Source organism: Microcebus murinus, chromosome 9 (genome assembly GCF_040939455.1).
Source record: "Microcebus murinus isolate Inina chromosome 9, M.murinus_Inina_mat1.0, whole genome shotgun sequence".
Taxonomy (NCBI): domain Eukaryota; kingdom Metazoa; phylum Chordata; class Mammalia; order Primates; family Cheirogaleidae; genus Microcebus; species Microcebus murinus.
Window position 1 is genome coordinate 10613971 of NC_134112.1, and position 15029 is coordinate 10628999.

Here is a 15029-nt window from a genome sequence, read left to right on the forward strand (position 1 = left end):
CTGAGCTTGTCAGAATGGGAGAGGTCAGTGCCATGAGCTTGTTTTATTTGAGTGACCTTAGCTCCCTCGACCTGCCCCCACCCCAACGCTGCAGCAACCCTGTCCTTTATCAGCAGGCAGAACTGGAGCCTCTACACAGACTCTGTGCTCTTCGTTCCTGGTCACATTTATGCCCCCTCAAAGGGGCAGGACTGGCCCTTCCTGCAGGGTCCACGCCAGGTGGCATTCCGTGTGCTGATGTGTGATGTGACTGTGGGTGGCAGGCTCGGGAAGTGCTGCTGTAGCTTGAGCTGGGCCAGGGCTTTGGTGAGACTCTGAGCTCAGAAGTCCCCGAAGTTCACTGTGTAGGTCTCGACTGTTGTGAAGGGGAATGCCTGGCCGGTGGCCATCTCTTCCTCCTCTATTTCCATCTCCTCTTCCTCCTCCTCTACCTCAGTCCACCTTGGCTCCAGCTCAGGCTCCAGCTCAGTCCCAAACTCTGTCACTACCTCTGTGTAGGTCTCGGTCTCCAACTCCTCCCAGCCAGCAGTGGTGTTGGGTAGAAGGCCCGAGGGCTCCAGGGTAGTGCTCAGGGTGGGGGCAGGGGCAGGGGGCAGCGTGGGGGGCTCAGTGTAGGGGCTCGCAGTGGTGGTAGCATTGAGGCGCCGCAGCCGCATCTGTGCTCGCAGCCGCAGCCGGTGCTGTAGGCGCCTCTGCTGCAGGCGCCGCTGCTGCGGGGTCATGGGACGCGATGGGTCGATGCGTGGGATAGGCCGGTTCCCGTTCATGGCCAGGATCTCCCGGATGCGCTTCCAGTTGGAGCGAGCCAGAATGAAGTTGCACTGGGTGGCCCCAATGTCATAGTCCACATTGCAGGTCTTGGCGCTCGGGGTGTATCCCTCTGCATGGACTGTCACGCGGTACTCACCCGGATTCAAGATGCGCCAGTAATCGCCACCACTTGCTGCAGAGGGAGGATGTGCTGGCCGCCCCAGAGCACAACCTCCCCCATCCCGCCCACCCACCCTCCCCCAGGGCTGCAGCCAGGCTCCCCAGACCTCACCCTCCGAGTCCCGCCCCCAGGTTTCCCCGAAGCCTGCCCCAGGTCCCGCCCTCCACTTCCAGTCCTGCCCCCAGGATCCCCAAACCCTCCCCTCTGAGTCCCACCCTAGGCCCCGCCTTCCTTCTCTGAACCCCGCCCCCAGGTTCCCCACCCTACCATGTGCGTACCACCCCAGGCCACACCCTCCCTGAGGGTGCATCTAGGCCCCGCCCACCCCCAGCCTCCCCAGACCCAGCCCTTCCTCTCTGAGTACACCTCCCTACTCCTGTCCACCCTCTCTGGTGGGGTCTTCCTGGGAAGGCGGGGTAAAGGTGTGCACACAAGGTACCTGTCTTCACTCCGTGGTTAATGCCACTCACGGAGATGGTGGCATTGGCAATGGGGATGCCTTGCTCGTCCGTCACCACCCCCTTAATGCCGCGGTGCACCTGTGGAAGCAGGCAGGGCTGGGGGTCCTCACGGAGAACCCCCACCCCGTGGCCTGCTGCTCCCTCCCTCCTGGGCAGGGCTGAGTCCCGGAGCTCCACCCTCCTCTGCCCGTGCTGCCCAGGCCGCCTCACCTGCTCCATGAAGGTGAGCAGCGCTTCCTTGTTGTTCTCCCACTCGCGGGCCAGCTCACTCTCATGAGGGAACTTGTCACAGCCCAGGTAGATGGAGAGCTCCAGGCAGTTGGTATGCAGGTAACTGAAGTCATTGATGGCTGGCCAGGGACAGACACAGACCTGCAGTCACCCCCTCCTCAGGCCAGCACCCACCCACAGCCCCGCCCAGGCTGACTCACTCCCAGACCGGGGGTTCCACTTGGCCCCGTTGACGATGCCCATGCCGCTGGTGTAGTCCTGCGCCTGGCAGCCTCCCCGGTAGGGCTCCGTCATGGTGAGGTGGGCAGAGGCAAAGGAGATGGCCAGCCAGCGGAAGATGGCGTGGTCTGGGGTCTCCTGGGCCTCAGACAGTTCATCCTCGTCCTCCCCCCGGGCGGCTGCCAGGGCTGCAGCCCGCAGCTGCTCCTCGGTGGGTGGGCGGGCCATGTCGTAGGGGTAGGACACGAGCCGCTCACCACCGTTCAGATTTGCTCCCAGCACGAAGGGGTTCTTCTCCATCCAGGCAATGATGGCCCTGACCTCTGTGGACACCTGGGGTGGCCGGGACCTGTGAGGCCAGGGCTGCAGCCTCAAGTACCCATGCCCCCCCCACATCATCCTCCACAAAGTCCCACACCAATGCTCACACTCCCCTCTGTCCCCAGCCCCCAGATCCCAGGGTCTAAGCTGCTCCCCCACCCCTGCTGCATCAGCCAGACTGGCCTCACCGTGGAGTCTGGGGAGAGGTAGTGTTCAGGGATGGGCAGGTTATTGTTGGGGACCCGGTAGGGGACCCATTTCCTCTCTTCAGCTCCCCAGAGCACAGAGTTGAGATCGGGGAAGTCCTCAAAGATGTCAAAGCCCTCCTCGGTCCACAGTCCCAGTGCCCAGTTCCCAAACTCTGAGCCCTGCGGGGATCCAGCAGAGTGAGCATCGGCCACCCCTACAATCCCCCCAGCCTGCCTGTGTGGCCCCTGGCCAGCCCCACCCCCCTACCCACCATTTGCGCTGCCACTTCATAGCCATCAGGGTTCAGCGAAGGCACCAGGTGGATGCGCGTGTCTTGCACCAGGCTGCGCACGCGCGGGTTGCCATCGCGGTACTCGCGGCACAGGTACTGCATGAGCAGCAGCAGCAGCTCTCGGCCCAGCACCTCGTTGCCGTGGATCCCAGCTGTGTAGCGGAACTCCGGCTCCCCTGCAAGGGCAGGAGCCTCAGCAATCACTCAGTCTCCTGAGGCCAGAGCGTCTGAGGAAGGACCTAAACCCACCTCATACCCGGGAGGCTAGGGAACAGCTGAGGCTCGTAGGGCCCAGCAAGACAGGCCTGAGCCGCCAGGGGCTCCAGGAACAGGCAGGAGATAGTGATCTCTGCACGTCAGCAGCACAGGCCCAGCTGCAGTGCCACGGCCTTGCCTCCAACCCGCAGGGGAGGGGAAGCTGAGCCCTGTCCTGGGAGCACCCAGGCCGTGCCTCCAGGGCACAGCAGATAATGCCCCACAGACCCTCACCCAGCTCGTGCTCCCCAGGGTTGTCCGAGATCTCCATGGCATAGATCTTGAGCCCTCGCGAGCTCTTGCCCAGGCTGTACGTGCGGGTGATGGTGGGGCACTCCTCGTTTACCACCTTCATGAGCTGGCGGGGGCATAGGACCCCAAATCACAAAATGCACCCCTACTGACCACACCTCTCCCACTGCCGTGGTCTGCTTTATGGGGAGGGTTAGGCATGGCCCCTGCAGATGACCCCCGCCCCTGGGGGCAGCCCCCAGCTACTAGCCTCCTTCCTAAGGTGAGGGATGGCCGCTGTCCCTCAGGGAGCCTGTGCCATTGGAACCAGCAGGACTGGGCCACATGCTGGAAGCACCAGGCACACGGTCCTCCGTCAGCCCAAGTACAGGTCCCACCCCTGGCCCCAGGACAAGTGCTCCCAACCTGGCGCATGTCCTTGTAGCTGTGGTGCCGGAAGTCCAGGTCATCAGTAGCCACCACCTCGTTCTGTGTATAGTAGCTATGGATGGCTGCAGAGTGTGGGCAGGCAGGGTTCTGAGCCAGCTGCCTGCCAGCCTAGCCCCAGGTCACCACAGCCTCCCTCTGAGCCCCTGCCAGCCCCTCTGCACTCACGGGACACGGGGCACCCCAGCACCTCCAGGCGCATGCACAGGCTGCCATTCCAGGTGAGTGGGTAGATGCGGATGAAACGGGCCACCACTGGCTCCGGGAGCTCACTCAGCACAGGTGTGTCCTTGTCCACGTTCCCGTGGAAGGTCTGGGGGTAGGCAGGCCTCAGTGTGGCACCCCCATTCCCCCCACCCCAGCCCAGACGATGGGAGCAGAGCTGAGGGCTCAGGCACCCACCATTTCCTCATAGCCATTGGTGTACATCACCCATGTCTGGCTGTCGTTGCTGAAGCCCACGAAGAAGGTGGTCACAAAGTCGTCACTGTGGAAAAGACGGCAGTCACGGCAAGGCTGCTCTGCTCTCCTGTCTCAGGCCCTCGGGCCACCTCAGCCCCCTCTTCTGGGCCCAAGAAATGAAGAGCTAGCCTGGCTGTGGTGCATGGCCCGGGTCAGGAGCCTGGGTGCTGTGCCCACAGGGTGGCTGGGGGCAGGTGGCCTGTCCCTGACCTCGGGTGCTCATCTGGACCCAGGGGCTGACGGGCCTGGCTGAGGAGTGGGCGTAGGCAGTGCCAGCCCCTCACTGATCTTTCTGACCTTCCTGAGCCAGCTCGAGGGCCCACTATAATGTCCCAAATGGGACACAGAACTGTGCCTGGAGCCACTGGCCCTGCCAATAGCCTGTGAGCATACTGGATGCTGGAGTCTCGGCCCTGGGTGATGACGCCTGTGAACTGGGTGGTCCTCCTGGTGTCCACTTCGATCCACTGAGTCCTTGGGTCGTCTTCAGCACACCACGCCCCGTCATAGTAGTCGTCCTCGTTGGTGCCGGCCTGTCCGGGGGCAGCAGGAAACTGAGTATGGGTGGTGGAGCCCCTTGCCTGGCTGGGAGATGGGCCCGTCCCGATGCCCACCTGCATGTTGAGCCGGCCGCGCTGTGCCCCCAGGCCGTGGCGCAGCATGGAGGAGGCTCGGATCTGGTTGTCCTCGATACGATGTGACTCCATCCCAATGGGGGGACACTCTGGGGACATGAACCCCAGGCTGGTGTCTCACTAGCTTTATCCCTCCCTCCATCAAGCCCAGAACCAAGGAGCCCCGTCCCACTCCCTGAACACCAGGGGGCGCCAGTCAGGGGACAGCTCTGGGTGGCCAGTGGCTCCCTGGTGTCACCCACCAGCCCACCTCAAAGTGACTCAAACCCAGGCCAGGAGCTGCTTCCGATCCCAGCCTTCCCCTCCCTGGGCCTCAGCTGCCCCATCTCGAGAATGGGCTGACCATGCCTGGCTCTCAGGGGACAAGGGGCTCACACGAAATCACAGGCAGAGCCACCCCGGCCAGCGCCTGGCCAGTCACAGACATCATCTGCACACTGGCCCCGAAGGGACACCTGCAAAGGCGACCAAGGCCCTGCTCCCCATCCAAGGCCCCAGGTCCTCCCCAACTGCTGCTAGGGGGCCAGAGAGCCACTGCCCTCCTGAAGCAGGCCAGCCTCGGGCCCAGAGCAGGGGCAGCCGACCAAGCACAGGTTGAGGAAGGGTTGGGGCCACGGGAGTGATGAGACTGAGGGTGAGGCCTAGGGACACCCCAGCAGGTGCCAGGCCGTGCCTGGCTCCCAGGCACCCCCTTCTGGGCCTGAAAGCAGGAAAGAGTTCTGGGGGCCTGGAGCCCTGTCAGGAAATCCAGGTTCAGGTCCCATCTGTGGCCTTGGGCAGGTCATTTGTCCCCGTGCCCCCATCCTGCGGTCCCCCCACCCCCCTGAACCCCCACTCACTGACTTTCTCCTTAGGAGTCCATTCCTCCTCCGACTCCTCACCCTTACGGGGCCCTGGGGACAATGAAGGGAGAGGGCAGTGCTGAGGGCCTGGAGGCAAGCAGGAGTGCAGATGCCACCCCACAGAAACGCGCCCCGGCCTGGCCACACACCTTTGTGGTCCTTGCCCTTCTCCACAGCCCACTTGTCGGTCTCGTCCTCCTTGGGGCTGCCCTCCTTCTTGGGTTTCTCTGGAGGGTGCAAGGTAGGAGGGGCCTGTCATCCTGGGCTTCCAGGGGCACGCGGTGGGGGTCAGGCCAGGCTAGGGGCACGTGGGCAGGCCCAAGCTGGCCCTGGGGTGGGCCCCGGTGTGGGAGCCCCTTGGCCCTACTCACTCAGCTTGTCCTTCTCTTCGTCTGGCTGGCGCTCAGCGTCGGGCTTCTGGGGCGGGAAAGGCCGAAAGTAATAGTCCACTGCGGGTGGGGAAGAGCGGGCTGAGGCAGCCTCACCTGCTGTGGGCTCAGCTCTCAGCGGGCAGCAGAGCAAAACTTTGCTGAAGTCACCAGTCCGGCCCCCCAGGCAGCTTTGGCCTCAGGCAGGGAGTAGTGCCCAAAGCACAGGACAGGCCCCAGGAGTGGAGGGGGGTCTCATGGGCTGAGCTGGGCCCCGGGGCTGGAGGGACTGGTAGGAACATGAGTGAGGGGGCAGTGACAGCCCATCGGGCTCCCTGAAGGGTGTGAGACCAGGGCAGCACACAGCAGCAGGAAGCAGACCCAAGCACAGGCTGAGGAAGGGTTGGGGCCACGGGAGTGACGAGGCTGAGGGTGAGCCCTAGTGACACCCCAGCAGGGGTCAGAGGAATGTCAGGGACCAGGAAGAGGAGACAGGGCGGCACGCCAGGGCCCAGGTGAGGGGCGGTGAGGTAGCTGCGGCAGGTGGAGTTGCAAGGTGGGTCAGTCACCACAGTTACCTCCTGAGTGCACCCCTGGCCCCAAGGTCCACCTGCCCACGTCCCTCGGGCTCTGGGGCCCTGGGTACTCACTGTCTTCGTAGGTGGGGATCACGTAGCCATCCCCATAGTCAGGGGGCAGCGGGGGCAGCACAGGCTTCAGAGGCGGCTCTGTGGAGGTGGGGAGGTGAGGGGTGGGGCGGGGTGGAAGCCCCTGTGCCCGCGCCCCTCCTCTCCTGCCCCTCCTACCCGTCCTCTCCTCCGGGACCTCGGCCTTCTCCTCAGGGCGCTGTGGCCAGAGCCGCTCGGGCCTCCTCCTGCTCGGGGGCGGCCGGGGCTGCTTCTGGCGCCGAATGTACTCAACTGGGGGGGAGGCGGGCTCTGAGTGGGGCCTGAGGCTGGGACGAGGCCTCAGGCAGGACCCTCAGTGGGCCCCCCGGGCCAGGGTGCGACCCAGGCAGGGGCGGCAGGTCCTACTCACAGTCCTCGTAGTCCTCCCTCTCTATCTGGTCGTTGTAGTCCAGCGTGGGCAGCTCAGTTTCCTCCTCCGGCTCTGAGGGGAAAGTGCTGGTAGGCACCTGACATACCCCCCAGGCCCACTCTGGGAACCCCCTCGGTTAGCACACCAGGGCAGGTGGCCACCCTGAGGCCAGGCAGGTGCTGGCCACTCACCAGGCTGCTGCTCCCTGGCCTCCACACGGGTCTCCTCATCCGGACCCTGCCAGTTATTTGGAAGGGCCCCCCCTGCAACACAGGAGCCGCAGAAGCAGGTGGGCAGGAGGCCTGCTATGACCACCTAGAGAGCCGGAGGCCACCAGCCACCCATGGAGCCCCCACAGACCCTCCAGACACCCTCCTGAAGCCGAGCTCTCTCCAAGGGGGCCTGAGCTCCTGTGGTCCTCAGCACCCTGCTGCTGTCCCTCAGGGCCTAAGAGCTGGGCGCCCTTCTGGGAAACCCACCCTGCTGCCAAGGAGGCCCTGCCATAAAGCCACCCCAAGCAGGGAAATGCAGGAGGCAACCTCAAAGCTTCAGAGCCCGGAGACACATGGCTGGGGCCCAGGGGACAGAGGTCTCCACCCACAGGCTGCCAAGTCTTTTCCCTACCAAGCAGAGGCTGCGGCACTGAGAGAACTCACCCAATTGTTAAGTTCATGACAAAAATGAGGCCCCAGAGCCCACCCCATCCAGAGGGGACCTGAGGGTCTATAGGAAGCAGGGACCCACCTTCACCCCTCCCTGCCTCCACCCCAGCAGGAGGGCAGAGCCCCATAACCCTGAAGAGCCTGGCACAAACCTCCCTCCTGGGGTAGCTCCTCGGGGCCAGGGCTGGGGGGCGGGGGCAGTGGCCACTCCAGGGTTTCTGAGGGGGCCAGGGTGGGGGGCTTCTTCCCTGCCAGCGGCTTCTTGGTGGCCTTGGGTGGCTTCTCCTTGGGCTTCTTGGTGGCCTTGGGTGGCTTCTCCTTGGGCTTCTTGGTGGCCTTGGGAGGCTTCTCCTTGGGCTTCTTTGTAGCCTTGGGTGGCTTCTCCTTCCCCTTCTTGGGTGGCCTGGGGGACCCCTCCAGAGGCTGCTTGGCTGCCTTGGGGCCTTTGTCTTTCTTGCCTTTCTTCCCTTTGTCTTTGGCCTTTTCTGGAGGTGCTGGCCAAGATGCAGACTCAGGTTAAACTAAATGAGCCCACCCTGTGCCGGCACATGGCCCCCCACTCAAGATGCACACAACCTGGGCACAAGATCAGGAAACTGAGTGGTCCATGCAGAGGACCACTTGGCTGGGTGGCAGAGCTGGGACTTTGACCCAGGCTTTCTGTCTGCAAGTCTCAGGCTGTCACCACCAATCTCAGCCTCTCTAAAGACTGAGCATGGGGCACTCGGCTCCCATGGAGAGGCCCTCATCCCCCCACCTGCCAAAACCTCCAGAGGAGCCCCTCACAATCCACTCATTCACCAAATGTCCACTATTCTGTGCTGGGCAGGAAAGGGGCAGAGAGGTGGCCGAGCCATCCAGACCTGGAGAAGCACTTGGCCATCCCTGCCAACCACCATACAAGGTAAAGGACGTGGGCCCAGGGCACTCCCTGAGTCTGCCTGCAGGGGCAAGAAAAGCTTCAAAGGAAAGAGACGCTTGGTGGGCCCTGCAGCCCAAAGAGGAGGAAGTGATACCATTTCAAGAAGTAAGGGATTTGGAGTGGATTGGAAGGATAGGCGTCCTGGGGGATCTGGGGAACACGCAGAGGACAGAAGGGACAGGCAGGTAGCTTGTGGCTGCTCGTTCATTTCAGAGAGCCTGGGAGAGGGAGCAGGAGCTGGGTGTGTGTCTACTCCGTGGGAATCTTCCCTGGACCCTAAGCAGGAGCTGCAAATGCTACTGAGAACTTAATGGGTGTGGGAGAGCAAGAGGGGAGTTTGACAGAAACACAGGAAAAGCTACAAAACGCAGACAGCCAGGAGAAGCAGGGCTGCTACAGCAGCACCCCAGCGACAGACAACAGACAACAGACGGCAAGCCTGGAACAGGAGCTAGAGGCAGGAGGGGCCACAGGCAGCAGCAAAGACCCAGCGCTGGGCTGCAGGGGAGGGGCTGCTGACATCAGGAATGAGGGAGGGAGTCTCCTGGGAGAGAGGGATCACAAGACCCTCTGCCACCCTCCAGCGGGCCACAGTAAACAGCTAAGATTTATTGACAACCGATTATGTAAGAGAGCCTGGGTTAAATGCTTTAGTGATGCATCACCTCATCTAATTTCCATAGTAACCCCGGACTACCCACTGCCCACTGCCACCTGGAAGCCCTGAGGGGGGAGGGGTCTTCTGCAAACCCCTCCCCTGCCTGTGTGCTCCTGGCGGAGGCAAGGGCAGGAGGGAGGGAAGCCTGAAGCTGTGCCACCATAGGGCAGTGTGGCCCCAGGAGGATGGTAGAGTGGTGACACAGCACAGCCCCCCCTAGGGGACACAGCATAGTCCCCAGTGGCTCAAGCCGAGTCCCTCTTGGAGCCTGGAGGACTGAGGATGAGGGACTAGGACAATCAGAGCCACTGGCCCCCAAAAGCGGCCCTGCTGCCCGGTGCCTGAAGTGCCTCCAGGCCCATGGGCCCCGGGCCAGCACTGACCTTGGCCTGGCACAGTGTCGCGCCAGGCATCTGGGCTGGCGGGTGCATCAGTGAGCCATTCCCCTCCCGGGCAGGCTGGGGAGTGGCCAGACTCTGCCGAAGCCTCTGTTCTCACCTGAGATGCCAGCCCCCCACACCCACGGGCGCCCCGCCCCCGCCAGCCTCTTACCTTCTGCGGCCGCCCCCGCCCGCGTGCCTGACTTGTCCCGGGTCTGGGCTTTTCGGACGCGCTGGGTGGGATCCGGAGGTGGCGGGGCCTCCACATCGTCCTCCCCGGGCTCTGGCTCCAGCTCCGACAGGAAGCCCTCGAGGAACTCCTCGATCTCGTCGTCGGTCAGCACCGTCTGCGGGCGCCCCCCGGGGCACAGGGCCAGCAACGCCAGGAGGCAGCCGAGCAGGGGCGCCCCGCGCACGGTCGCCATGGCCGCGGCACGCGCCGGGGGCTCCCGGGAGGGCGCAGGGGCAAGGGCGGGGGCGGGAGAGGGGACGGGCGGGCGCGGGGACCGGAGGGGCGGGAGAGGGGACGGGTGGGCGCGGGGGCGGGGCGAGGGGATCGGGTTGGCAAGGGGATGGGGAGAGGTGTTGGGGGTCTCCGAGGCCGGCCTGGCGGGGGGTCCGGGGCACTGGCGGCGACTAGGCGCTCCGGCCCCGCGTGGCGCGCTCCTGCACGGACTGCCCTCTCGCAAGCGCTCGCGGGGGCCGGGGCGGGGTCGCCGGGGCTTCCGGAGCCGGCTCCCCACCCCCGGGGGAGGAGTAGGAGGAGGGAGGAGCCGGGAGTGGACGGAGGGGCTGCGGGCAGGGTGGGGGCGCCCCTAGCAGTCCCGGCGCCGGAGGAGTAGGAGGAGGGAGGAGCCGGGAGTGGACGGAGGGGCTGCGGGCAGGGTGGGGGCGCCCCTAGCAGTCCCGGCGCCGCGCGATTGGCACTTTCCGAAGCGAGAACTGTGGGCGGCGTCCAGTCGGAGACCTGTGCCCAGGATTGGGGATCTGGGGACAGGGGCGACTGGGGGGGACAGAGGACTTGGAAGGAGGAGAGATAGCTGGGAGGACCTAGCAGTGCGGTTCTGAGAGGGCCCATGTCCCTGTCCCGCTCTGCCCTGGACACCACCGCGGTTAAACTGGGACCCTGAGCCCCCTGGGACCCTGAGCCCGCCAGGGGTGACCCTGGTAGGAGAGCCGCAGCCTCAGACCTGGGGGACCCTTCCAAACTCAGGGTTCTGCAGACCGACCACCCCATCCTTTCCACACTGTGGAGCCTCTGCTGGTGGGCCGTGCCCACGCACTGCAGTGTGAACTTCCAGCGGCCTCTCCAGGTCTGTGTGGGGCCTGGCCGCGTGCTGAGCCCCAGGGAGGGTCAGCACTGTGGGGACTCGCTTTCTGTCAGGGAGGCAGGTGCAAAACTGCCCTCAGAGTGGCCAACTGCTCTACTGGGGGTAGGAGTCCCATATAAGGGCATGTTGTCCCTAGCGCCCCTCACCGCCACCGCGTTCCAACATGGACAATAGCCATTTCTCCTCCTTACCAGAACCCATGTTTTAAAAACTGTTCACAGGCCGGGCATGGTGGCTCATGCCTGTAATCCTAGCACTCTGGGAGGCCGAGGCAGGCGGATTGCTCCAGGTCAGGAGTTCGAAACCAGCCTGAGCAAGAGTGAGACCCCATCTCTACTATAAATAGAAAGAAATTAATTGGCCAACTAAAAATATGTAGAAAAAATTAGCTGGGCATGGTGGCGCATGCCTGTAGTCCCAGCTACTTGGGAGGCTGAGGCAGGATTGCTTGAGCCCAGAAGTTTGAGGTTGCTGTGAGCTAGGCTGACGCCACGGCACTCGCTCTAGCCTGGGCAACAAAACGAGACTCTTGTCTCAAAAAAACTAAATAAATAAAAATAAAAAGTGTTTACAATAGCTACAGCTACCACATGGACCCAGGGCCACATCAAGCCTCAGAGGATCCCAGGATTCATCAGGGATGTCCCTCCTGGGGCCTGGTGCTTGCCATAGGCTTCTCAAGTGGCAAGGAAGTGATGTCTGGCCCCAAATGGCCATCACAGCTGAGGCCAGAGTTCCAGAACATTCCCACTGGAAGGAGTGAGGAAGCAAAAGAAAGCTCGCAGGGTGCCCCTGGGCCCAGTTCAGCAGCAGTCAGCCCTAAGCAATCAGGCAGGAAAGCACAGGAGACCCTGGGATTACTGACAGGGCAGAGTTTGGACCTTGGGTCAAAAGGGAAGAAGAACAGTGAGTCAGGAAGTACCTGTGTCCCCAGAGCGGCCCTGAGCAGTCTGAGCAGGCAGCAGCCAGCGAGGCCACCATGAGCGCTGCTGGGCCAGCTCTTTGCTGGGAGAAGGGCCTGGTGCCCTCTCACACCCCTGTCCTTCCCTGGTCCTTCCTTTGCTTGCATACTGGCTCTCCTTAAAAGGACAGTGTGGCTGCGTCAAGTCCCGGCCCTGCCCCTCCTGGCCATGTCATCTCAGCAAGTAGTCTCGGTCTGTCCACCTGCTTCCCCACGCCCTTATGCGCGGACTAGCTGGGGCACGCGCTGTGCCTAGCACGCGGCTTCAGCATTCACAGCCCGCCAGTTCTTAGCCCCCGTCCTCTCCCCTCAGAGACCAACCTGAGCCCTACCCACCTGGGCTCTCGGAGCAGCCCCCAATAGCCAGCCATCCGTGTGCCCCTGAGCCAGCCTCTGCCTGCCATGTGTCCCCAGGCCGGCCCTGGCAGCAGCAAGGATGAAGCAAGCTCTTACCCTTCCTGTCCTCCGCAAACCTCTGAATCATCATTCTCAAACCGTTTTCTGGGAATTTGCTCTGTTGCCCCAAGTTGAGTGTGTGAGGCCAGGAGGCCCGGGGCTGGGTGAGGGGCTGTGGAACGTCACTTCCCTGGGAACAGCTCACACATGGATTGGATTTGGGCCCCACATCCTCTGCCAGGGAAAACAGAAGCCATAAGAAAACGAAAAAGGAATAGAAAGAGCCTTTTCCTCAGCCGCAGTGAGTCACCAACAAAACATGAGCAAGAGGCCTAGGGGGGACCCGGGCCCCAAGGAGTGTCAAGGGGTCAGGGGCTCTCTCCCCTCAAGGGCTGGCCAGGTAGAGTGGGGGTAACTGCTCTCCATGCCAGGCTGATGTTCCTCCCCCTGGGTGGGGGACTGGGACCCCACTCAGCCTGAAGACCTGCACCCAGGAAGTCCTTTAGCCCTGGGCCTGTGCCCTGCCTGGGGTATGGGGACAGCCACAGGGCCGGAGAGGAGGCTGGTCAAGTCTAAAGGTTGCAACAGAAATCCACCCAATGTGGCCGGCACCCGGAAACACACGTCTCAGCTTCCTGAACTTGTGAAAAGATGCCCCTGGGCCATCGTGCCAGGATCTGCAGCACTGTACGAACAGGAGACTGAATGAAATGTCACTTGCCCCCTGTCACTGTGACCAGAATGTTGTGACCTCATCTGCTCCATGCCATAGGCCTCTGGGATGGGCTGGATACGACAGTATCCCTCAACCACCCAATCCCAGCCTGACGTGCCCTGTCACCTTTAGTGCCAAGGCAACTTGCACACACCTCGTCTGGGTGTGTGTCTTTGTGTGTGGCCCTTTGGCTCATTCCAAAGGTGTCTATGGAGCTTCCAGAGATGCAGCGGTCACAGATGCATAATCTTCCTCTGAAAGAGCGGAGGCTGGAGGGAGGCAGGGGATGGGGGGACAGGAAGCGAGCAAGTGGAGCCCCTGGACAGAAGGGCACGGTGAGGGCACTGAACTTCCTGGGGGAAAGGGACGGAGGGAAAGCAGGAGCCCCAGCAGAGGCCAGACTCTCCCCCGGGCTCCTCAAAGCACCTCAGGTCCCAGCGCAGACTGGCCACTGAATTAACCCTTGCCAAGTAATTGTGCGTTTCCCATTTCTATAAAACGTGAGGAAACTGAGGACCAGGAAGAAGAAGTGACTTGTTCAGGTCACAAGCGTGTAAGTGATGGAGAAGGTCCAACCTAGAGCCTCTGAGGCTAAACCGAATGCTCTTTCCACACAGGCTTCACAGCCTCTGGCCCTCAGGCAAGGACGGGCTGCCCTCCCCCAAGCTCCATGTGAGCCGCCCTGGTTGCCCAGCCTGGCCAGAGACGGACACTCACCTGCCAAGGGCTCCCAGCATGCCTGAGTTCTAACCTGGGTGGCCATCAGGGCCTGGGGCAGGCGGGAAGGGCAGGGCCTGGGGCCGGGAGCAGACCCTCCCCACCCGCCCGCCCCAGTGGCCACTGTGGCAGCAGCTGGGCCACACGTGCGGTCGGGCGGAAGGAAGGCTGTGTGTGCCTGGCGAGAGACGGCCCAGCGAATGCTCTCTGTGTGAACTTCTCTGCACGAGTGGTGCGTTTGGTCTGGGGCTGAGTGGAAGGCACAGGAAGCCTGGGCTCTGGCACCAAGCCACCAGGGTCACAGGGATGAGGCCCTCCCTGTCTCTCCTGGAGTCCCGGGTCTGCCTCCAGGGACCGAAGGAGAGGGGACCAGGCCTGGCTCCTTCCCTCGTGTTCCTCCTTCTTGGGAGAGGCTCTTAGAAACGCCCCCTTCCCTGCAGCCCAGGTATCTTGGTGTTAGCAGTGGGGTCAGCCTGCTCGGGCCCACAGGAGGGGCGGGTCCCAGAGCCATAGAGGCCTGAGGTCTCCCAGACAGTGTCTAGCCACCCTCACAACTGGCAGAACAATTTCCTTGGTTTTCAACAACTTGAAAACCACATGTGATTTTCCACAGATCCGCACTCCTGGGGCCTGGCTGCTGAGTGAGCAGGGTTCATGCCGAATTCCTTCCACTCACCGCAGGGCAGACAGCGTGCCCAGCTGCAGGAGCCTCGGCCGGGGGCGGGGGTCACCGCAGCAAGGTGGGGGCGGTGGGGGGGCGTCAGGCTTCCAGCGCTGATGAGTAATTCTACAGCCCAAAGATCTGGGAAGAGGACACGTGACAGCTCAGTGCAACAATCGGCCCAGTGTTAAATCAGAGGGAAGCAGAGGGTGTTCAACATGGGGTCTAGTGGACAGAAATTGTGTTTGAGCCTACATCACATCTTCATCAAAACTAACTCCAGACAGATGAAAGATGGAGATGTTAGAAGAAAAATCATGGAAGAAATCATTAAAAGAAAGGCTAGGAATCTATCTTTGCATTCTTGGTGGAGAAAGTCCTCTAAGGAAGGATAGAGAACTTTGGTTGCATAAAAATTTTTGCCTTCTGTGTATCAATATACTGAAAATAAAAATTAAAAGCAGACAAAATACTGGGAAAGGATCTGCAACCCCTGGGTCAGAGTGAACACTCTTAGCCTCCTATAGTTACAGGAACCTGCTATAGCCTCAGAAAAACCTGCTATGAAGCTCCACCCTGCACTCGCTGTACTTTCTCTCTCTCTGAGCCTCTGTACGATGGGATAATAAGGACACTACCATGCCTCCTAAAAACAGTGCAAGGATTCATTGAGATAAATCTGGATTGTGCCTGAAAAATTGTCT

The 15029-nt window shown here is 62.2% G+C and overlaps 1 protein-coding gene across 1 annotated transcript; it reads right to left on the bottom strand.

Annotated features, from left to right (window-relative positions):
* Positions 1-28: 28 nt before the first annotated feature.
* Positions 29-10259, bottom strand: AEBP1 (AE binding protein 1). The gene is made up of 21 exons (XM_012741497.2): positions 9717-10259; positions 7737-8078; positions 7114-7185; positions 6923-6994; positions 6691-6804; positions 6535-6612; positions 5888-5965; positions 5666-5743; positions 5514-5567; positions 4654-4763; positions 4433-4572; positions 3980-4064; positions 3746-3890; positions 3557-3642; positions 3134-3257; positions 2624-2820; positions 2352-2531; positions 1824-2175; positions 1603-1742; positions 1371-1470; positions 29-943 (listed from the first exon to the last, which is right to left on the bottom strand). Exons 1-21 carry the CDS (start codon positions 9967-9969, stop codon positions 321-323), a joined length of 3423 nt encoding a protein of 1140 aa, XP_012596951.2. The 5' UTR covers positions 9970-10259; the 3' UTR covers positions 29-320.
* Between the last annotated feature and the right edge of the window lie 4770 nt (positions 10260-15029).

What these genes read in the sequence shown, in the direction of transcription:
- AEBP1 (XM_012741497.2), bottom strand. Translation starts at nt 9,969, where the DNA reads ATGGCGACCGTGCGCGGGGCGCCCCTGCTCGGCTGCCTCCTGGCGTTG. An exon ending in GGCGGGGGCGGCCGCAGAAG is followed by an intron (nt 8,079 to 9,716) that starts GTAAGAGGCTGG and finishes CATCTTGGCCAG; the next exon opens with CACCTCCAGAAAAGGCCAAA. An exon ending in GACTCCTAAGGAGAAAGTCA is followed by an intron (nt 4,764 to 5,513) that starts GTGAGTGGGGGT and finishes TCATGTCCCCAG; the next exon opens with AGTGTCCCCCCATTGGGATG.